The sequence below is a fragment of the Canis lupus genome, chromosome 7 (genome assembly GCF_048164855.1).
Source record: "Canis lupus baileyi chromosome 7, mCanLup2.hap1, whole genome shotgun sequence".
In the NCBI taxonomy this organism is placed as follows: Eukaryota; Metazoa; Chordata; class Mammalia; order Carnivora; family Canidae; genus Canis; species Canis lupus.
The window spans coordinates 29,226,484-29,251,173 of NC_132844.1; the positions used below are offsets into that span (position 1 = coordinate 29,226,484).

General features: G+C 38.6%; 1 protein-coding gene across 12 annotated transcripts in view; it reads left to right on the top strand.

The window, feature by feature from the left end:
* Positions 1-24,690, top strand: part of UBE3D (ubiquitin protein ligase E3D) — a 203,117-nt gene that overhangs the window by 111,796 nt on the left and 66,631 nt on the right. Inside the window, exon 10 of one of the 12 annotated variants that reach the window (XR_012033907.1) lies at positions 19,655-19,741. The exons of 7 other annotated variants lie outside the window; for them this stretch is intronic. Coding sequence is in view for 3 of the 5 variants with exons in the window: in XM_072832226.1 (XP_072688327.1) it covers positions 1,134-1,235 (102 nt within the window). In the remaining 2 variants the exon portion in view is untranslated. Of the gene's footprint in view, positions 1-1,133; positions 1,262-4,201; positions 4,232-19,654; positions 19,742-24,690 lie in introns of those variants that run through there. 4 more of the 12 variants (XM_072832233.1, XM_072832227.1, XM_072832226.1 and 1 more) reach the window with 4 other exon arrangements.

A 24,690-nucleotide genomic window follows, 5' to 3' on the forward strand; every position in this document is an offset into this window, starting at 1 on the left:
TCCCCTGTTGGGTTGTATCAGGGGAGAGGTTTATGTCAGTGTGAGATTTCGGACTCTGGAGCCAGAAATATGTGGATTTGAATACCAGTTCTACCATATGCTTATAAGTTGTGTGATCTTGGGAAAGTTTCCCCACCTGTAAATGAGAATTTAGTCTCTACTGTGTACAAACAAAGGACCAACCAGTGAGATAATAGTTATTTAGTATTTTTGTAATTTTGTGGTGCATCTGCTGTTATTCTTCATGTTTTAGAGGCTTCATTTATCATCATTCCTCATATTTTCAGATTTCTTTGAAACCATAGAACTCACCCTGGCTAGTTTGAGCAGAAGCAGAATTTATTAAAGGGTATCCAGTAGTTACATGTGCACCCAGGAACAGAGCCCAGTATGCCAACCAGGTTGTTTTAGGGAAAATGTCACTACATCACTTATCCAGGGGACCTCCTACCCTCAGAAAGTCTGATACTTCCCTCTATGGTCACCATAGGATGGATTCTCCATTATTTCTTCCTCAAGTTACTTCTCAAACTTAGTGCTGAGCAGGGCATTTGGTTGGTGGAATCTGGTCCCATAATGCTGCCCTGACTTCATGGAAGGCAGGAGAAACAAGTTTTCTGGCTCTGTCCTAGGAAAGTAGGACCAATAAAGAAAGAAATTCTTCAAACATTTCAAGGGTGTCCAGAATGTGCTGGGCAGGCAGAAAATATGACAGCACTCCAGGGACATTTTTGTTACAGTAGATTGATTCATAAAGACTAAAATATATCTAAATTACAAGAAAGGTGACTTTGATTTATTATTCCTTCTTCAAATAATGTATTTTATTTTTAAAGTAGACTTTGTTTTCAGACATAACTGTGTTACTTGCCCTTATCATTCAGATATTTGTCTATAATTATACATATAGGACATCTTGACTTTGTGGGCCATAATCACAAAAGCTAAGCAAGTTAAACCCGAGGGGATAAAAAATCTTCCTTACCCCCAAACCTCTGCTGGCTTTTAACATGAGTGCCATCACTAGCCAATCTGTTTTTATGCATGGAAGTATTTAAACTATTTCTCTCCTCCATGATGTGGGAACCTGCCAGTTTTTTCTTTCTGATATGTTTTTTTTTTTTTTCCTTTAGATGTCCTTCTCTTCTTTACCTACTAACCTGAAAATTATGTGGCTAAATTGTCACTCTGTGAAGAAAACAAGAATGCCAGCATTAGGGGGGAGGAGTGGGTAATGGGATTCAACGAGAGGAAACAGGAGTCTTTTCTTATTTTAAGTATTTCTAATTGTAGAAGAAATATATAATGGTTGTTGGAAATTTAAAAACTAAAAAGTCTAAAAGGAAAATAAATTTCCCTGAGTCATATCCTACAGAGTTAGCATGTTGGTCTATTTCCTTCCAGTGTTTTCTCTGCAGGAATGCTGCGGCGGGAAGGAGGGCAGTTAAAGAGATGAAGAAAAACCAGAAGCAGGTTATATATAATGTTAAATCCTACTTTCTTCATTTATGTCATAAATAGTTTCCATATCCTTTAGTAATAGCTAATATTTATTGAGTATTTACTGTGGTGGGGTAGTCACCATTCCTAGCATATTATACATAGTAACTTATCTAATTTTTTCAAGAGTCCCTATTACAAGTACTATTATCATCTACATTTGTTACATGAGGAAACTGAGTCACAGAAATATTTTCAAAGTTGTCTGTGGTCATGAAGTAGGTAAGTGATAGTGACCGTAGGCTCATGTTCTCCCTAGTATTTATCTGTGGGAGCTTTTTTTTTTCCTGTGGGAGCTCTTTGAGGTCTAGATTAAAAGTATGTTCTTCCAGAAAGGATCGTTTATGAGGTCCCATAAATAGTATGGATTCTATCCCCAAATATTCCCAAGAGTGAACTTGTGATTAGGAATTCTCAGAGGAAAAAAAAAAAGGAATTCTCAGAGGTGCCTTTCCCTTCACCCTCCTTGCCAGACTGACCAAGGCTGAGGCAGGTAAATAGCTTCATCTACTGTCAGCCTCTGGAGGGCAGATTGTTTTTCTAATTCATTTACCACGAGGTAGTGGCAGGGAAGGAGGAGCAGGTATCTTAAGGGCTTCTGATCCAGCCTTTTATTTTACAGGGTCCCAGGCTTGTCCTCTGACCCCCAGCATAAAGCTCATGCTCTAGTCTTGACCTTCAAGGATGAGCGGATTCCTCTGGAAAACTCTTTCTTCAGCCCTGGCTTACCAAGAGGTTTCAGAATTCTTTCTTACCTTATAGGATTCAGTTATTCTCCTGACAACTCAACTATGTATTAGAGATTTTAAAAATATTTATTCAACATTTTTAGTCTTTTATACCAAGGGCTGCTTCTGACATTAAGTCTACCACATTGAAAGAAATGGTTATTTGATCTTTTTTTTCTTTTCTAAAAGAGAATATAGGTTTAAATTTTAGATGGTAACTTCAGAAGTTAAACTTACAGGTCAACTCAGTTTTCTAGATCATAATCATGAGCAGAGAAATATATTAAAAAGAAGCAGTAACCACCATTTTGAGTCTCTTAATAGTGTAAAGGGCTCTATGCTAAGTGCTTTGCAGGGATGATCTCATTTAATCCATCACCACTATTCTATAAGACAGATACTATCATTTCCATGGTAAAGATGAGGACACTGAAGATTCAGGTGATTTGCCCAAGATCTCACAACTAGTAGGTAATTTATAATATTGACCTTGGATCATCAAGAAAATGTTAAATTATACTTGATGAAATCTTTTTAGGCTTGGTGCATTGCTATTTTGAAAGACAGCAAAATGTGTAATAAATCTTAAATTTCCATTTAAATTGTCTTGTTGCAGATCAGTGTGCTGTTATCATATTAAAAAGATAAGCATATCAAAGAAATATTGAAGGCATTTCACCTTGCCTTCTTTACTCCTTTGCCTCCTCTAAGAAAAATTACTCTTAAAATACCTCCCAAGGATTTTTCTGGCTATCAAATCCCAAAACACATTTGTCAGCTTGGATGAGAAGAGAAGCTTTGGCCAAGGACTTTAGAGATTAATTGCTAGACGTGGATACATTTGTTCCGTAATTTATCCTCAAACACTTCTCTCTCAACTTCAGCCAACCGTGTGGTATTTGGTTATAGTGTTAATATATACTTCCCTGTATGGAAGTGTTTCCTAGAAATTTATATATTTTTTTCCAGTTGAACATTAATGCTATGAATCAGACTTGGAAAGTGTGACTTTCTTAGTACAGCAATTTCATGTGGTGGTATTTGAAGTACTGTTTTCTCAAGTAGGGAGTGTTTTCAGTGAACCTTTTTCGTGTGTGACACTGTTTTCTGTTTGCCAGTTTGGGGATAAATACTGAGACAGCAATGTCTGTTTTTCTCAAGCAAGTTTTCCTTTCCCTAAAGTAACCGGTCTCTGTCAGTCCAGGAAAATCAGAATAAAAGATTTCTGGGAAGACACTCTGACCAAAATAAAAAGGTGGCAGTTTCCTGGTATTTCAACTCCCTGTGTGCCAGGCTAGTTCCAGAGACCCATGCTGCTGCATCCAGGGTCTCCCCTGGCATCGTCATAATCATCTGCCCTCTCATATTTGATACTTCTAAGGCCAGACACTAAAAACAGAGACACTGCTCTGGAATTTATTAACCATGTCTCCCCTGATTTGCATCTCAGAAAGCCTACTTTGTTCTTGTGGAGTGGCCTCCTTCCCTGGCCTCTGGAAGCTGTAGCCTCCAGGAGGAGTAAGGGAGGCAGGCATTCAAACTCACTGGGGTCTTTCTGCCTTTCCTGTGCATGAGGGAAAGGAAAGGAGAGTGAAAACTCTTGCAATCATTTGCAAAGGAGTCCATAGCATCAAAGACAGTACACTAGTTTATGTCTCATTAAGTTATCCTGTTACACCAAACCTTATGTTTCCACAGCACTGTAATTATCTAAGCTAAACTAGGAACCTTTTCTGGAAAAGGCTTTGGTCTTCTTTTCAACTTTTTCATCAAGCACACTCAGGTATTTTTCTTAGTACCTAATAAGGTACTAAGCATTTTCTCATTTGTAAAATGACTTTAAGAGCCTCGAACCTTCACCATAAATCATGCATATGAGTAGCCTAGAAAGCTCAGATTTGTGAAAGGTTCCTGTCACAGTAAGATTCAGGACATAAAGTTCTTTTGCTTGCTCTTTCTTTTTACTTCCCTAGGAGAAGGGCCAGTGATTATGGATGGCGCTTTCAGGAATTCAGAGACGCCACAAAGGCAAATACAAAACTGCTGCCAAAACAAAGAAGTTAACTTCCTTTCTTCCTGCCTTTGCTGCTCCTGTTGGCACTGGGCTTGCCTTCCTTGCTTTCTCCTTTCTTCCCAGTTGAGCTTCTGTTCTCTCTCAGGAGAGAGAATTCATTTCCTATGAGAACTGGAAAAAAGTGCCCCACGTGAGATGTCATTTTCAATATCCTTTAGAAAAGGAGGCTCATGCAGGATTTTTGAGGCAGAAGCTTAGCCTTTCCTTTGTTCTCTAAGTGGCCCCATGTACCCCTTCTCTGCAGTCATCCTTAATCATCAGATTCAATCCGTCGAAACCAGCTTTTAATAACTAGTGTCTGACTTCTGATGGGATGCTGCAAGTGCCAGAATCTGTGTAGATAAAATGGAAGGTTCCTTCTAAAATGTCATAATCTAAAACTAATAAAGTTGGCATTATTGGATCTGACTGAACACGCCCAGGCATTATATGAATTAGCTGCTGCATCCAGAAGTGAATGTACCTTCAGCTGACTTTCTTCAAGCAGCAGATAGGACTTTATAAGTGTACTTTCCTTATACTGTACAGTCCATTGTATTTGTTCCTACTTAAAAGTTGTACTTAAAATGTGTGTTGATGTTATTTGTTTACAGTCATTTTCTTAAAACAGTACCATTAAATATAACAGATTTATATCTGCCTTCCCCCACCAACACTGAATCTATCCCAATGCTTAAATATCTTGAACTCATCTCAGTGTTCCATTCATCAAGCTGAATAAAATATCCAAACAATTTATCAGTTATGAATGTATTCTGAATGTATGGCCTTTGATATGAACCTTCAGAAACTAAATATAATGTGTCCTCTATCTCATTATCTTGAATATACTGTAGTAATAGTCCTTAAGATATATTAATATGAAACGTAGAAAATTATTACATACTTAGATATCAGTAAAATTTCTACAGAAAGTTCTACATACTTTATGAGCTTTGCTATATTTCATAATTGAACAAGGCATCATCACAGGTATGTTAACACATTTGAAGAATCTTGGAAATAACAAGGATGAGGAGTTGAGATTGGAGCATGGGCTTAGAACTCAGCTTTGATGTGAAATCTCAGCCCCTATGTGCTGGCTGTGGAACCTTAGGCAAGTATGTCTTTGAGCCTATGTTTGTTTTTACCTTATGGGTATTGTAATGATAAATCAGTGAATATATTGAGGAGTACTTGGAATGTAACAAATACTAAATAAGTGGCTGTTACTTTTATTTCCTCTCATTTCTGACTTTGAACATATTATTACTATGAGAGACGTGGCTCCAATGTTGCAGCCCAGTGCTGTATTATCTGTGTTCCTCTAGTGCAACAAGCTACGTTATATTTTATATACCTCCTATTGGGTACTTAGCCTTTACGGGTGCCAAAGAAGGCAATATGATTAACAGCTGTGTTTTCGTCACTCCCTGCTCTGGCTGGCCCCCACTTAGAATGACGGACAGCTGCTTAAATGTATGTCCAGGGTTTCCAGTGAGATCATAAATTTCTCAAAAATGGGAACATTATCTTATACTTAAAAAAAAAAGATTTATTTATTTATTTATTTATTTGAGAGAGAGAGGAAGAGAGTAGAGGGCAAGAGGCAGGAGAGAGAGAGAGAGAATCCTAAGCAGGTTCCACATCCAGAGCGGAGCCCCATGTGGGGCTCCATCTCACAGTCATGACTTGAGCCAAAATCAAGAGTTGGATGCTTAACCAACTGTGCCACCCAGGTGCCACTATCTTATACTTTATAATATAATTCACAATAACCAGAAGATTATTGGGTTTGGTCCAGCTATTCAATGAGATAGTATCTTTGAAAATCCTAAATCCATGTATACCATGTTGATAAGTTGTGGAGCGCAGGAGAGGTAGAGTTGAACCAGCTGATCCCTCACTATTCCTCCAACCCTGGGCTCTCCTGTCCTTCATAAACACGTTAAGTGAAGGGCAAAATGCAAAACAAGAGAAACATCAAACCTCATATAAAATATCTTGTGGGGTGGCCATTTTTCAATATGGTACTTATTTTTGAAGTCATATATTTATGTGCAAATTGTGTCTAAACTCACACAGACCCAGGCCATGATCCCAATGTTTATAACTCAATCTGTAAGGGTGATTGCTTGCCAAAATACTCCTGCTAGCTGCTGCTAATGTTATAACAGGTTTTTTTGTGATTTCCTGTAATCTGCTTTTGCCATATTATACCTTAAGGTTAATGCAACACAAACAATATTATTTAGGCTTGTGTCTTAGGGGCATGAAGTTCTAATTTTGGGTGAAAATGACCAAATATATTGCTTTCTAAGCTTTATTGCTTTTTGCTAGTTCTCATTTTTCCCCATCCCAAGTTTCTTTTTTTTTTTTTTTTCCCATCCCAAGTTTCAAACATTCTATAAAACTTAAAACTACTGGTTTCTAAATATATACCTTCAACTCTTTATTATCTGAGAAAAATGGAGGGAAGAGCTTTTCTCAGGTTATAAAGAAAAAGGTGGACAATCCACTTGGGGTTTCTGATACAGCTATTGCAGCACCCTGGCTTTTGGGATGAAGATCATCCTGAGAGAAGCTAGGGAAAAGAAAAAAAAAAGTGATTTCTGTTATCCTCATGAAATAAGATAGGATGGACTCAGATTCTTTTTTTCCAACCACTTTCAATTTCTGGTCCTTATTTTCTTGCCACTAGCAGGCATTCATTGAAGATATGGGGAAGACAAGAGATACCTTGGTTGTTAAACACAGAACAACAGATATAGTCAGGAGAAGGAACTCTTGACAGAATGCTGAAGGTTATTTTTTTTAATGGGCAGAGGGAGGGCCACACATTTATTGAAATTTTATAAAATATGGTCCAATAGTGGTTTTCATTCCCCCTACTGCCAGCAGTAGCATCCTTCCTGCAGCAAATTGAGCAGAACGCTAATGTGGAAAGCAGATACAAAATAAAGCCTCCCTTCTGGAAAGCAAGGTGGGACCACAGAGTTCTCTTTGCCAGCTAGCCTCCTCTTACCCTACATCCTCCATGCCTGCACTAGAAGCATCCCAGCCTGCAGCAGCTTAGAAACCTCTGGCCTTATTACTCTTGTCTCTACCCAATCCACTGCACTTAACTTTGTTTTGTTTGCTGATGCTTCTGAGACTATGTTAAAGCTTTGGACCTTATTGCTAGAAAAATGTACGCCCACAGAGCACCAGAGTAGCTCAGTTGGTTAGGCATCCAACTCTGATTTCGGCTCAGTCATGATCTCAAAGTCATGAGAAGGGAGCCTTTTTTCCAGCTCCATGCTCAGTGAGGAGTTTGCTTAGGATTCTCTATCTTCTCCCTCTGCCTCTCCCTCTGCATGTGCTCTCTCGCATGCACTCTCTCTAAAAATAAGGAAATAAAATCTTTAACAAAAAGAACAAAAAACAGAGTCTCTCTCTGCCCCTCCCCCACCCCTAAAAATGCATATCCACTTAAAATTTTGCGTGTAATTTCAAAGCATTGATGGGCTGCTCACTACCACCACTAGGCACATAAAGTAAATCACCCAGGTCCAAACCCCTTTTAAAAGTCTGATTCTTTTTCACACTAGACAAAAACACATTGGCAAACAGACAAAGACAACCACCTAAATACACTGTACCCTAGTCATTTTAAATTTCTTTTGGAATGAAAATGTGAGAAACCTAGATTCTAGTTCTGGTTCTGTAGCAATTAGCTGGGTCGCCTTCACAAGACATCTAAGACTTCTATGGACCTCAAATTCTCTATTTCTAAAAAAATGGGATTTGACTGAATTATTTTTTACATCTCTTCCAGCTCTAATGTCGTGTAGTTTTGTGAACCAAATTGAAGTGAACACATGAAATCAATAGTCCTCTCTACAACCAAGCATCAGTTTCTGTTGCTAGGCTTGAATCATTAAGTCGCTCTTTTTGGGGGCCCAAAAAATCCTTATTATTCTTTTCCTCACATTTCCCTCACCTGCAACCCTAAGCAAAAAGAAATTGATTCATCGCCTTCCCTTTGTTGACTCATGTAAAGTAGCTGACTACTTTCCTGTGTTGAGCTTTCTCTAAACAAGTTTGGGCTAAAAGGAGAAAAAGATAATGATGGCAGGTAAGCATCAGTGAATAGGGTGCTCATGTGGATGTGCATTTATGGAGATAATAAATGGGGTGCTTGGTGAGAGAAATAGCACAACTCAAGAGGAGCAGAGCTAATGCATGCGATACACTAATTTTTAACCTATGCCTCCTTGAAATCAACGTTATCATTCCTCTTCTGAAAAGAAAAGAATAACTTGGTTTGGGGCAGTCATTTCTCCTATCCGTAAACTCCAGTCATGATAATGGTACCACTAATTGAGCATCAACTTTGAGATGGGCATAGTAGTAGATTTGTGGATTTTATTTCATTTAACCATCATACCCACCCTTGGGGACTAGTACAGCTAGCTCTATTTTTCACAGAAGGAAACGGAGGCTCAGGGGGGCCTAAGAAAAGCCATACCAGCAGCAAACCACAGAGCTGGAATGCAAGCCCAGAGCCTTTCCCCCCACTGTGGTCCAAGCCCACTAGGCTGCCAGTTAATAGCTAGTGAAACAGTCACAGGTTTTACAGAGTGCTGTGAAACTATGTCTGCCTTCCTGCATCTGCCTGCAGGTAAGTTTATTATTACTGCTGCTCCTCATTTTCTGCAGGTAAATAGAATTTATGAGATAATCTTTGAAGTGAGTGGCATGTCTAGAATAGAGACGAACCATTGACATGTTTCTCAGGATAAAAAAGATTTTTAATTTTTATTTTAATTTATTACTCTGCCTGGCACATTGGAAGAACCCAATGAATGTCTTGAATAAATGAGTAAATAGATGTGTGCGTGAATAAAAAGCAGGTCAATTTTCAATGCTTAAATGAACTGACCTTGCAATAGTGAATACAGAAAGCAAAATTATAGCATTCCACCCTGCTGTGGCTTTATCATCGACACTGTAGGAACAAAATATCATATAACATTGCACCTAACTCTTCAAAGCTCTTGATAGGTTTTTTTATATTCCATTTCCTAAATCCTTTTGTGCAGTTAGAAGCAAAGTATCACACCACTTTTGTTGGAAAAAGGACTAATTTTACATTTTAATGATTGCACCTGCTCTGTGACAAAGCCTTGATGTTTTTTTAAAAAACCATTTTCCAATCTAATAGCTCGAGGAAGAAGATTGTCCCTAGGGGAACTGTGACACAACTTAAGAATTTCCTCATTGTACACTTGTCCTTCAGTGCTAAAATGGGGGAAAAAATAAGGATGAATGTGGAAGAGAAAGCAGGGAATAACTAAGCTCGAAGGTCATCAATGATACTAAGAGGAGTAAAAATGATAAAGTGAACACAGAAAATCATATTCTGTAAAAGATGAAATAGGATTAGTCTGAGCAAGAAGAAAGTAAGGAAAGCAAGGGGAAAAAAAGACAGAGGAAAGCTTTTCAGTACATTTGAGGGGAAAAGAGAGAGGAAGGACTGCGCCAAATGAGTAACTCAGAATTGGAGCCAAAGAATGGGTTCTAGCCCTTCCCACAACTTCAGAATAAATTTCTTTAAAAATGTAGGTCAATAAGAGCACGTAGTTAGGAGAGAAGCCTGGTTTCCTGGAGATAATTTATCTGTTCCCCAAGAAGAAAGTCCAGTGTCAGTGAGTCTGTGAACCCAAGTGCCTGATTGTAAGGAGCCCCAGCGGTGACTGGGAAAAGCTGCTGGTGTGGGAATCATGCTGTGTCTGTCTGACTGATGACAGGGCAAAGCCTTAGGCAGTGTGGATTTCTGCCTCTCTGATAAGTTTCCTGAGATTATAGAATCATCCACGTGAATGTCCTGGTCCCTCTTCCCACTACTGTGAGACCCCTTTTTATGCCCTCTTCATTGGCACTGGGAAAGGCACTTATTATTTAGAAGGCACCAGCACTAGTGCAACGCACAAAACTCAGACTGTTTTTGCAAGTTCTGTTGAGTTGAGCTTAAACAGACATATGGATGGGAATAAAATGCTGCCCCACGTGTGCCATATGCTGAGTTTAAAAGCTGGAAGTGCTATAACCTTTAGCCTCTATGACTATATTTTGCCTAGCTCAGACTCCTGATAGATGTGCTAATTTATGATGATAGGTTTTATTTTGTCATTGGAAATAAAACAACAACAAAACCACTGGCTGCCTCAAATCCTTGAGCTCTTGTCAGTCAAGAAGCTGCATTCTGGTAATGGAGCTTTTTTGCTGTGTCTGCAAATACTGCATTTCAAGGCCTCATTCTGGTCTATTACCATGTAGGGAGATGTGTAGAGAGTACAGAGTGATTCAGTGACCAAGTCTTACATTCTTACATTGAGTTGAAAAATTAAAAGATTGTGTCACAAAACTATTCATGTCCACTCTGGATTTGGGGTTTTTTTTGGGGGGGGGGAGGGGTTGGCCTAATGTTCTTGCTGTGACCTACTTCTGCAGATAAGAAAAATGATTTTGCCATCCTTCTATGACATTATGGCAATAGTGAACTGTTCCCAAGTGTCTTGGTGTAGGTGGCCTTGTGAGGATAAGCATTAATTATTTTCAGACTGCTGATGCATCACCTCTGTGGTGTCTATATTTGTCTTCTAAGAATGCATCATCACTCTCTAATTATAGGTGATCTTGTGGGATTAAATCTTTTGAGTTAAACAGACTAGAATGACACAATATATGCATGGCAAGCAAACACTTGAAAAACTGGTGAGCCATGGTCATTGTTAAGGACCAGACTGTACCCCAGTGTTCAGAATAACACTTGGAATAGTCTTCACATTGTCAGTGTCACCACCTGCCTAATTCCAATATTTTAAATCACTCAATGATTGATGCCATCTTTAAGTTTGTGTTTTCAATATGAAGACTGTTATCCCCTGATTCTAATTCTTGAAATCTTATGGTGATACCCCAACAAATAAGTTTTATAAGAAACAAAATGACCCAGAATCCTCAGGACCCCACTGTGATAGTTATCTCTTCCGAGAGCTGGGAAGAGCAGTGAGGGTCTCTGCCCCTTGCTCTCAACTTTGATGCCTGTGAAGCAGTGCTGGGCAAAGCTCCAAGCAAAGTCATTTTCTGGCGAGGGTGCTTTGCTGGGTAACATAGGAAAAGTGTTGGAATACTGGGGTTAGAAATATCAGAATTCCCAAACTCTTTTTAGCTAGCTCCATCCTATGAAACATTATTTTCTTTGATAACTGTATAGAAATGTACTAAAAAATTTTAAAAAAAAGAAAGAAATATACTAAACTTGGATTCTAGTTATGTAATGCATTAATTCAATCACTTATTCCTTCCAGCCAACAAATATTTGTTGTCAGCCTCCTGTATGCAAGACCTCATGGAGGGATATATAGAGATTTAGATAAGATATCACCATTCCACATGGAAGTTTGGTGTTGCAGTTGGGGATATAAGAATGTTTTTTATCTGGGGAAACCAAAACACCGAGTGTTAGCAAAAAGAGGCATGTGTCTGTGTGCATGAGCAAGGGCTGCTGCACATACTAAGGTGCTATGTCACATGCAAGGTTTGGGAGTTGAAAATCACTAGTGCTTTGTCTATTGAATCCCATTCTAAGAAGTAGCTCTCTGGAATCAGCAGTTCAAGTGTTTAATCAATGATGAACATAAAGCTGGAGTGTTTGAATATGTCAAGATAGTGACCAAAGTATAAGGATGCCTTAATTGTCTACTGCCTACCACTTCTAAAACTCAGTACCATTTTAAACAGTAAAGTTAGGAGGCGGGGGAAGGACTGCATCCAATCTCATTCTCCTACTGTGTAGCAGATGTGCCCATAGGAACAACTGCACAGTGTGAGGCTGTCAGGTTTCCAAAAGAATTTAGCTAATGGGCTTCATTGCTCATAGACCTCGAAGCCTGGAGAATCAATGTGAAGGTTAGAGACAAGTATAGAAATCAGGCTTCTGAGAGGGAGTGAGTGACGAAGTTTTTGTGGACAATTTTTTTTAACTTGGGAGTTCTAGTTTGTCCCACCCAAAGGATGAAGCAGCAACTCCTACATAAAGGGAAAGAAAGCAGATGTGAATGCCTATAAGTCAGTTAATTTAAACTTAAAGAAAAAGTTCTTGGTATAGGAGAAGGCCAGAATATTGGTGGAGCTCTGTAGCATCTCCTCCAGAGGCATTTCTGAATAATATCTCCTGAATGGCTTAGGTGTACAGGTAATGGGAAGAGCTGACTCAGGGCTGCCTCCAGGCTTAGTAGAGAATGTATTCCGGTTACCACTGTAAGCATTAGGAAGGCCTGAAAATCCCTGGCAGGAAGGCTAATATTATACAGTTTAGATTCCCCTAAGGAAAAAAATGTTTGTGAAATTCAACTTTAGTAACCCAAGTTGTGAGCTACTTGTTTTTCGCAAACATCAGAGTTAATAGTACCTGTGCCATAAACTAGTTCACAGCATTACATTTTCGGATCCATTTTTCTTTCCACTGAAGAACAACTTTCTACTTTGTACTAGAAATTTCCTCTGAGATTCAGATGGAATTACACAAATCAGTTGCCAGCCTGTTATTGTGACCTGTGGGACAAAGGGATGCCCCTTTGGAAGTCGTCACCACGCTCCATGCCTACTGCTCCCTGTGGCTGCCTCAGACCCAACGCTTTTGTTGAGCACTGAGCAAATGGGCCCAGCAAGAGTGTGACATTCCAGATTGGGTTAAGGAATGCTGAGGCTTACCAGGAACCCTGGCCTGACTCACCTGCAGCCTGTGCCAGACTCTACTCCAATTCCACGCTGCTTTCTCACCCCAGGACTGTCTGTGCATGGACTGTCTAAACACTTCCCTAAGGCCAAAATTTAATTTCCTCAGGAGGTTTTAGGTAGAGTAGTCCAGGTACAAGTTATACAAGTGTAAGAAGGGAAGATAAGAGCATATTTGAAAAGAATTATTGAAATGACTCCCTGGTCCCCATCAGTCTTTCTCCCAGTATTTTTTTTCCTTTACATTCTGTAAGTCAAATTTTTATTGAAGTATAGCATGTAGGAAAGTACACAAATGTTCATCAGTGAATTTTTTAAAAAGATTTTATTTATTTGAGAGAGAGGACGAACAGGGGCCGAGGAGGGGCAGAGGGAGAGTGAGAAGCAGACTGAACAGGGAGCCTGACACGGGGCTCAATCCCAGAATCCTAGGATCATGGCCTGAGCTTAAGGCAGCCACTTAACCAACTGAGCCACCCAGGCAACTTCATCAGTGAATTTTTAAGAAGTAGGTCCACCTATCTAACCAGCATGTAGATCAAGAAATAATAAATGGAGTGTGGATCCTGTCCTCCAAAGGGCAATCTCCACTCTGAATTCTATCATAGTTGATGATTATGGCCTATTCCAAAATATCCTGTCAGTGGAATCATACAGGAGATGCCCCTTTGAGTCTGCTTTCTTTCAACGTTATGATTGCCTATGGCAGTCCTTCATTTGTTCTCACTGCTGTGTAGTATTCTAGTTTATGAGTGTAAACTGTGCTTTATCCATTCTTGTATGGACAGACATTTAGGTTGCTGTTCGTTGCTATTGCAAGCACTACAACTATGAACAGTTCTATAGAGTCTTTGGTGCTTGTCTGTGCTTTTCTGGTGGATATTTACCTAGGAGGAGGATTATAGAATCCGTTCAGCTTTAGTAGATATTTGGCAGATATTTGGCAGTTTTCCAAAGTATTTGTATTAATTTAAACTCCCACCAGGGTATATGAATTCTGGTTCCCTTAAATCATCAACAACAGTGAGTATTTTCTGTCTTTTTTATTTGAGCCATTCTGGTAAATGCCATGATAGCTCATTGTGCTTTTAATTTGTTTGCCTTAATGACTAATGAAGCTGAGCACCTTCTCTGTCTGTGGGCCACATGGACACCCTTTTTTGTGCTATGTCTATTCCAGTCTTTTGCCCATTTTTAAAACCGGGTTTCCTATCTTTTTTTTCTTACTGATTTTTATTTATTTTACTCTGTCCTTACTTATTTTCTGCCTGTTGGATCTGTCCATATCCAACTATAATAGTATATATGTCTGTTTCACCTTACAGTTCTCTTAGTTTTTGCCCCACGTAGCTTGATGCACTGTTGTTGTATGTATACATGGTTAAGAATTGGTCTTGGAGGGATCCCTGGGTGGCGCAGCGGTTTGGCGCCTGCCTTTGGCCCAGGGCGCGATCCTGGAGACCCGGGATCGAATCCCACGTCAGGCTCCCGGTTCATGGAGGCTGCTTCTCCCTCTGCCTATGTCTCTCCCTTTCTCTCTCTCTCTCTCTCTGTGTGTGTGACTATCATAAATAAATAAATAAATTTATAAAAAAAAAAAAGAATTGGTCTTGGAGAATTGACCCCTTTATCATTTTGGTAATGTCTTTGCTTTGAAGTCTGCTTTGTCTGAAAATAATAACTACTCCTACTTTCTTTGATTAGTGTTACCATGGTATCTTTTTCTCTACCCATTTACATGTGTCTTTATATTTAAGGTGAGTTTCTTGTAGACAACATTTGTTTGGGTCTTATTTTTGACTCATTCTGACCATCTCTGTCTTTTAATTGGTGCTTCTAGACCACTGACGTTCAAAGTGATGATTCAAAATAGTTGGGTTAATATCTACAAATTTGTTGCTGTTTTCTATTTGTTGCCTTTATTCTTTGTTCCTGTTTTTGCCTTATACTTCTTTTCTGTCTTTTATGGTTTTAATTTAACATTTTATAGGGTTGCATTTTCTCTCCTTTGTTAACATAGTGGTTATACTTTAAAAAAAAAAATTTAATAGTTACCCTGGAGGTTGCAGTATACATTTACAGCTAATCCAAGTTGGGCAGCCCGGGTGGCTCAGCGGTTTAGTGCCACCTTCAGCCTAGGGCCTGATCCTGGAGACCTGGGATCGAGTCCCATGTCAGGCTCCTTGCATGGGGCCTTCTTCTCCCTCTGCCTGTGCCTCTGCCATGTGCTCTCTTTCTCTCTGTGTCTCTTATGAATAAATAAATAAAATCTTAAAAAAAAAAAAACTAATACAAGTCCACTTCATTTTTAAAAAAAGATTATTTATTTATTCATGAGAGACAGAGAGAGACATAGGCAGAGGGAGAAGTAGGCTTCCCACAGGGAGCCCGATGCGGGACTTGATCCTGGATCCCATATGTGCCGAAGGCAGATGCCCAACTGCTGAGTCACCCAGTTGTCCCCCAAGTGCACTTCCAATAACACCATACCACTTCACAGGTAGAGTGAATATAATAGCAAAACAATCCTAATTGCTCCCTCCTGTCCCTTATATCATTGCTGTCATTCATTTCACGTATAAATACATAAACACACACACACACATAAGATATATACATAAGCATACATAATCAAATACATTTATTTGTTAGACCAGTTTTTTCTTAAGATTTTATTTATGTAACAGAGCACATAAACAGAGGGAGTGGCAGGAAAAGGAAGAGGGAGAAGCAGAATCCCCGCTGAGCAGGGAGTCCAGTGTGGAGCTCATTCTTAAGGCCCTGGGATCATGACCCAACCCCAAGACAGACGCTTAACTGATTGAGCCACCCAGGCGCCCCTGTTAGACCAGTTTTTAAAAAGGTTGTATTTTACCTCATTTACATCTTCTTTGATGTTCTTTGTTTATGTAGATCTGAGTTTCTGACTTATATGATTTTCCTCCTAAACAACTTCTTTTGGGGCACATTGGTGGCTCAGTCAGTTGAATGTCTGACTCTTAATTTTGGCTCAGGTCATGATCTCAGGGTTGTGGGTTCAAGCTCTGTGTTGGGCTCTGCCTTCAATGGAGAGCCTGCTTAAGATTCTCTCTTTCTCCTTCTTTATCTGCCGCCACCCCCCTGCTCATGTGGTCGGTCTCTCTCTCTAAAAAGAAAAAAAAAAAAGAACTTTTATAATATTTCTTGAAAGAAGTCTACTGGCAACAAATTCCCTTGATTTTTGTTTTTCTGAGAAAATTTCTCTTTTACTTTTGAAGAATAATTTCACAGGGTGTAGAATCTAGGATGGTGGGGTATTATTTTTTTTTTCTCAATACTTTAAATATTTCACTTTACTCTCTTGCTTATATGACTTTGAATAAAAAATTGGGAAAAAAATGGGTCTAATTCTTAACCTTGTTCCTCTGTTGGTAAGGTATTTCCCTCCCCTCTCTGGCTTCTTTCAGGATCTTTTTCTTGAAAATGATATGGCTAAATGTAGTGGAGTTTTTTAGGCATTTATCCTGCTTCATGTTCTCTGAGCTTTCTGAATCTGTGGTTTGGTGCCTGACATTAATTTGGGGGAAACTCTCAGTTATTTTTTCTGTTTCTTTCTTCTACTATTCTCATTACACATATGTTACATGTTTCGTAGTTGTCTCACAGTCCTTAGATTTTTTTTTCCATCAGTCCTTTTTTTCTTTGCATTTGGTTTTCAGTAATAATTAAGATAGCCTCAAATTCAGTGATTCTTCCTGCAGCTGTGTCTGGTCTACTACTGCTAACCCCATCAAAGGTATTCTTCATTTCTCTTACAATGTTTTTGACCTCTAGCTTTTCTTTTTGGTTCTTTCTTAGGTTTCCCATCTTTCTGCTACATTATACATCTATTCTTACATGTTCTGTTATATCAAGGAGTCCTTAGCTAATGAATTATTGTTGTTTTAAATTCTCAGTATGAGAATTCCGTCATGCCACACCTGGTTCTTGCTCTGTCTCTTCAAAACTGTTTTTTAACTTTTAGCATGCCTTGTCTTTTTTTCTTGATAGCTGGACATGATGTACTGGGTAAAAGGAACTGCTTGTAAATAGGCCTTTAAGAATATGGTAGAGAGGTATATGAAGAGGGGAATTATAGTCCTGTAATTAAGTCTTAGTTATTTATTGAGCCTATGCCTCTGGACTGTGAACTATACATCTGTTTCTCAATTTTTTTTTTCTTTTTCTCCCCTCAGGTGGGACAGAATGGCTAGAGCTGACTGGAGTTGGCTATTTCCCTTTTCCCAGATAAATTGGGTTTATCTGGGGAAATTAGTTTTCGGTTCTGATAACACCCTAGCAGGTTAGGCTGTGGTTAACTGGTTTCCCAGGAGGACAGACCTTGTTAAGAAGAGAATGCTCTGGTATATTTCTGAATAGACCTTTTTTCCCTTCCCAATCTGGAAGCGTGAGAGGATTTTTTTTCTTGATATTTTCTGTGAGTTCATGGCCGACCCCCAGGAGGTCAATCTCACAAAATTGTGGGGGTTCATTATGATGGATCCCCTTAGAGTTTTTAGCTCTCAGACTTGTCCACACTGAGCCTCCAGCACTTCATCAATTATGCGTTCAGGTTTTCCTACTGTAGTACTAGTTCCCACAGCAGTTTCTCCTCCTCAATTTCTGCTCCAATAAGCAAGGACTCCCTATATTCTCTTGTCTCTCCAATCTTAAAGGCAGTAGTCTGCCCTGTGGCCTCCCCACTCTTACTGATTCAGGAAGAATTGTTGATTTTTCAGTCTATTCAGCTTTTTACTTGTTTGTATGGAGTGGTAACTTCTAAGCTCCTTACATCTTACATGTGGAACCAAAAACCAATATTCTTTTGTTTCAATAAACATTAATTACATACAGTTTTAATACGAAATTCATTTTTTGAGCAGGTGAACTCTCCTAAGTTTAAAATACGAAGTTTTTTGGGCAGGCCGGGTGGCTCAGCAGTTTAGCGTTGCCTTTGGCCCAAGGCCTGATCCTGGAGACCTGGAATCAAGTCCCACGTCGGGCTCCATGCATGGAGCCTGCTTCTCCCTCTGCCTGTGTCTCTGCCTCTCTGTCTCTCATGAATAAATAAATAAAATCTTTAAAAAATATATATGAAGTTTTTCTTTTCTTTTCTTTTTTTGTTTTTAGCCAATCTTCTCCAAATATACTTTTGGAGGTGAGGAAGGGGTTGTTGAATTCTTTTTCTTTCTTTCTTTCTTTCTTTCTTTCTTTCTTTCTTTCTTTCTTTCTTTCTTTCTTTCAGTAATAATTAACATTTAATAAAATGTACAGATCTTAGCTTTTCAGTTTGATGAGTTTTGACAATTGTATATATACTAGGTTTGTTAGCCCTGGCACTATTGACATTTTGGACTTGATAATTATTTGTTGTAGGAAAGCTGTCTTGTTCATCCCTGGTCTCTCCCCACTAGATACCAGTAGCATCCCCCCTAGTCATGACAATCAAAAGTGCCTCCAAGCATTGCCAGTTGTCCCCTGGGAGGCAAAATCACCCTGGTTTAGAACCACTGATTTATAGCCATGTAACTAATGTTCAGAAAAGAAGATATAGATCATATCCATTCCTCCAGAAAGTTTTCTTTGGATTCTTTCTTTAGTCTACCCTCCAAAAACACAGTATCTAATTTCTATCATGTTAGATTCATTTTGCCAATTTTTAAACTTTTCATAAACTAAATCAAACACTATTTTTTTTGTGTATCTGGTCTTTCACTTGATGTTTTTGTGATTTATCCATGTTACTGCATTTATCAGTGGTTTATTTTTCATTGCAGAATAGTGTTCCATTGTATGGCACACTCTGCGAATCCATTCTGCTATTGATGGACAATTGGGTTGTTTCTTATTTGCAGTTATTTTGAATACGGCTGCTACAGATATTTTGTGGATCTTTTTGTAGACATGTTTTCATTTCTCTCAGTAAATATCTAAGAATGGAACTTCTGGGTTGTAGGGTAGATGTATATTTAACTTTTAATAAACTGCCAAACACTTCTGCTAGTGGTTATGCCATTTTATACTCCCAGCAGCTGTGTATGAGTGTTGCAGTTGCTCCAAGTCATCATCAACGACATCATTTGGAGTTGTCAGTCTTTTATTTTAGCTGGTGGTTTGGTATCTCATAATGATTTTTGTTTGTGTTTCCCTGATAACTTAGGATATTGAATACTTTTTCAGGTGCTTTTTGATCATTTATCTTCTTTTTGGAAGTATATTTTTAAGTAGTTTTATGGTTAATTTGTAGGACTTTCCATTAAATTCCCTATCCCCACATAGCAGTCCTATAGGAACCTGCTGCTATTCCTTAGGGACTGAGAAACCTTTTACCATCTGAATAAATTTGCTCTAAAGTATAAAAACTACCATGAGACATACCCTTCTGTTTTACGCTTTCTTTTCTGTTTTCAAACATACTGTGAGGTTTAAAGAATATTTTCCTTTAGTGAGGTCAGAAATATTCCTCCTAATTAGCTGGACAAGTATATAAAACTACTTCTGTTTTCTTTGGGATAGCCTTCGAATGCCCACAGCCTCACACAATGATCACCCCTATGTCATCCTTCCACAGCTTTGACAAATAAATTACCAGCAGGGACCCGTACCCACACAAGGCAGTGAGTCACCTTTGTAATTCCATGTCCAAGGGAGATTCTTGGTGAGTCTTTTTCTAGAATTTTTCTTTTACTCATACAGGAATGTCTTTACTTAGTTAAAAAAAAAATTAAATTCTCTATGTACAAAGATTCCTTTTTCTATCTAAGTTCTCAAAATGGAACCAAGGTATTTCCTTTAATACCAGAAAAAGGAAGGGACTCATGAGCTTTCTTGTTTTTAGTTTCTGTCCACCAAAATAATTTGTTGCTAATGTGGTATTTTAACCTGTCCCCTGGCTGACCAGGTGAAAAAAAAATCATCTCTGAGTTGTTTAGGACCTGGTTTCTGAATAGGATACAAGGATGCTTGAAGCTTGGTATTTTCTCACTGAACTTTGAAAAGGGAACACGCTGGGTTCCAGAAGAAGAGCGTCTTGTGTATACCTGTATATATGAGGTAACAGGTACAAAGGACAATCTGTAGTTGTGATCTCTGAATACTATCCCTCTCTAAAGGAACCAGGCTTCTTGGGGAAATGGCTGATTCTATGTCTACGATAGAAATGTGTAAGATGAGGCTGAGTCTTCCTGAATCCTTCCTACCAGAAGGGGAAAAAAAAGTAAACAAACAGAAAACTATTGTAAATTACAAGGATCATATCAATAGGACTTACAGGCTCCAAAATGGAAAGATTCTCACTAACCAACATAGTACAAGTGGAGTATCCATAAGAATAATGACTGCATTGGATTAAAGCATATCAAATATATTTTTATAAGTTCATGATGAACAAACACAAAAACAGTCACCATATTCCAGTCTCTGAGAAATACTACAGGACAAAAGACCTGATTTCTTTGAAACATAAAAAGCAAAAGGAGAAAAAAGGAGAGAGAGGATCTTATGATATAAAAGCCACATGAATTGTAATAATGGGAGCATATTTGGATATTTGAATTCTGATGTGAACAAACAATTGCTAAAATATTTTATGAGCTAGTTGGGGAAATGTGATTACCAACTGGATATTTATGTTCAGGAATTATTAATATTTTAGATGTGATCATGGCACTGTGTTTTTATTTTTATAGTCTTTTAAAGATACATACTGAATTATGTACAAAATATTAAGTCTGGGATTTGCTTCAAAAAGTTGTGGCAGAGATTTGGATGAAACAAAATGGCTATGGGTTGGTAATTATTGTTTCTGATTATTTATGGATTTGTTATACTGTCCTCTCTACTAGAGAATGTTAATATCTGAAACTTTTCATAAGTTAAAAACAAAAAACAGCTAAGTGTCCTGCAGATTGCTGGTGTCATGGGTTAACTGGCAGAAGGTTGAACAGGGGGAGTTGGCTCCTAGGGAACACTGGGCTTGAATGAGGAGCCTATCCTGCTGGGTTTCTTTATAAGTTTTTCAGAACAAAAACATTAGTATCCCATTGATTAACCTGATCCCAACATTTTTATCTCCCTGTTTGTTACTAGCATCATACTAATGTTATGAACCTAAGGTTCTTGAGAAAAGGAATGAGATTGTACACCCTTAACTCATACTGGGTTTTGGTTGCCCAAGTATCCTTACTGAGGGACTGCCATCTGGGCGCACTTACTTCTCACAGTTTAGAAAGATGAAGACCTGGGACGCCTGAGTGGCTCAGTGGTTGAGTGTCTATCTTCGGCTCAGGGCCTGATCCCAGGATACCAAATCGAGTCCCACACTGGGCTCTCTGTGAGGAGCCTGCTGCTCCCTCTGCCTATGTCTCTGCCTCTCTCTCTCTCTCTCTGTCTCTCATGAATAAATAAATAAATCCTTAGAAAAAAACAAAGGAAAGAAAGATGAAGACCTTGCAGGGAAGGAAATTTCAGGAAAATTTTTTTAAAAACATTGTTTCTTTTCAAAGACATTTTTTACCCCTAAATCAATGGAAAATAGAAAGCATTTGTCAAAAGTGTTTAAAGCCTATACCAAGTGGAATAGTTCTGAGAGCACAGCACACTCAGTGGAATACTTGTTTATGCTCCAAGCCTTTTAGCAATTGAAATGTGTTAAAGACACCCAAAACATAGGAGTTTCAAATTTTTCTTCACTCTCCATCAAAACATAATGTATTTTTTCTCATGGTTGACTTGGAGAAGTTATAGTCTTTATTCTTATCAGATCAAAACTTATATTTCTGTATGTTCTCTTAAAATTCTAATCCTGAAAAAAAAATATTTCTCATTTTACCATTAAATACCCCTAGGTACTTACTTGGTGTTTAATTTTGTAGCTTACCAGTCATGAATTTCAGACCCCTTCTAGACACATGGAGGAAGGCTCTTGACTAAATAAGCTTTGCCAGACCCAAGTGTGGAGAAAAGGTTGGTCTGTTTGGGGCCAGTTACAAACATTGCAGTGTCTGGTGCAATCCTTGACCAATGGAGAGAGAGGGAGACCCCTTCTTACAGATGAAGAAACTAAGGCATGAAAATTTTGTAGCCTGACCAAAATTTGTTTCTGGAAAATAGGTATGTTCTTTCTCCTAAACCAGGCTGTTTCTTCCAGGTATATATTGTACCAGCCTTGATTTGCATTGAACTATGCAAATTCTTCAGTTAATCAGTGATGCCAACTCACAGAACTTGCATTTTTGTGGAGAGATGCCAAGATCCGGTCTCATAATGAATTAAAGGCCAGTATTTTATGGCTAGCTGATTTTGAAAGATGCTGGTATTTCCCAACAAAATATAGTTGAATTTTGGTCATTTCCAAGTATTTGATGCCCCAGTAGCCAGAAAAGTGCAGTTTACATTGTAATACACTAATGATTGAGTGGTTATAGGTTGTGCTTATATCTACCTATTCATTCCCACCGTTTTACAGAATATCTTGAATAATCAGTCAGACTCTTCTTTCTGGTTAATGTTATTATATAATTTGGATATATTTGGTAAGGACGTAATTATTGTAAATTCAGCCAAATAATTTCATGTATTAAAGACTCATAGTATAGTCCTGGATTATAGTTCCTGGCTCATAGTTATCCTGGATTCAGAGCTGCATATTTAAGAAGATTATGTTGATAACCAAGGATATGCTGGCTATCCCGAGGTTACATCCCTAGGAGTGCTACCCATTACACACCTCCAGAGAACCTCTACGTAATCCTATCAGTGGCCTCTGAGCTTGGAGTTATTTTTCACATAGCAGGTGATATTTTACACCAGGCCATCTGCATTCTTTATTTGGAAATACTATAGGTTTGCAATGGTTTTGTCAATATCTGCAATTTTGGTAACTGTCACTGGTAAATGTTATTGTTACTTAGAGTAACAAAAAAAAAATCTTAAGCCTTGGATATTTTATAAGCCATTTGTATTTCTTTCTTTAAAAATAATTAAAGAGGGGCACCTGGGTGGCTCAGTGGTTGAACATCTGCCTTTGGCTCAAGTCATGATCTGGGAGTCTTGGGATTGAGTCCCACATCACGCTCATCACAGGGAGCCTGCTTCTCTCCATGCCTATGTCTCTGCCTCTCTTTCTCTCTCATTAATAAATGAATAAAGCCTTTAAAAAATAAAAATAATTAAAGAAACCTAGAGTCATTCATGAACAGCAGACAGAAGAAGATGCATCTGTAGCAATATGTAAAATACATAAACCATTTAAGTATAGTAATAATAATAATAATCTCTATTCATTCATTGAGAGACTCATCTGTTCAGGGCCTGCCATGCCATTTACATTCTTTATCACTTATCCCTACACCCATCAGTGTTCAGAACCAGAGTGAGCTGAGGCTCTCAGTGGGCATTCGGCTCATAGGGTGGGGTGGGAGTGGGGGGTTAGAGGATGAGTTTAGTTTTAGCTTTCCCGTAGTCCAGACTCTAGATCTTTGCTGTCCTGCAGCTTCTAGCTGTGCAGAGTGCTGCCTTCTCATGTTAATCTGTTTTTACATTTCTCTATTTATTATACTCTATCTCCAGCTTTCCAGTCTTCTTTCCATAGCAATTAGAGTTCTCCTTTGTGAGCCTTCCTAGTATCCCACTGATTCTTCCAGCTTCTTCTGGATCTTAAATGGTGGGTATAAAACTTCCAGCTCTGCACCTTGATTACTGCTGCTCTTTTCTAGTCCCAGACCCTAAGCTATTCCTGACCTGGAGAAGCTGCACAAGCAATTTCATAGAAAAGAGCCCCTCTTTGTTTTCCGTGAGGCTTAGAGTGAAAAAAGGCAAAAGCTTGTGCACAGTAAACGTCACATAGCATTGTCCTCTTCAGTGTGTTCCGCTCTGTTAGGATGAGAGTTTACTTTTGTTGTGTTTTGTAGTTACAAAATCCTCATAAACCTTTCTCTACCTCTCCTTTAAAATAAATAGATTAATTAACAGTTTTATGATCCCTGATTATTTCTCACAACTCCAAATAACAGGCTTAAGAAATAAATGGTGTTTATGTAAAACTGCATATATTACCATGTTTTCCTTTTTAAAGATTTATTTGTTCTTAAATATTATATTTTCCAAGTAATGCCTACTAGTAAATGGCCAAAGAAAATAGGCATCTGGTTACAATTTGATCCCTTTCTTGCCAGTCCTTAACTGTTATTTAATGATTCCAAGTCATAATCTTTTTTTACTGAATTGCCTAAACTCTGCCAGTTTAACTCATCTTGCTTTTTAAACTTACAGACAAAAATTCTATTCTGAGATTTTGTGCCAATTTCTCATCTGTCCTGTTGGCTCTCTTCATTTTCCAGAAGCTTTGTCTTCCAACCAAGGAATTCTTTTTACAAGAAGGGTTTTAATCTGCATTCTAGTTCTTCTTTCTCCTTCTTATATCTAATCCAAAAGAAGTAATCTACTTTCTTCTTAAAAAATAGAGTGTTGGGATCCCTGGGTGGCGCAGCAGTTTAGCGCCTGCCTTTGGCCCAGGGCGTGATCCTGGAGATCCGGGATCGAATCCCACATCGGGCTCCTGGTGCATGGAGCCTGCTTCTCCTTCTGCCTATGTCTCTGCCTCTCTCT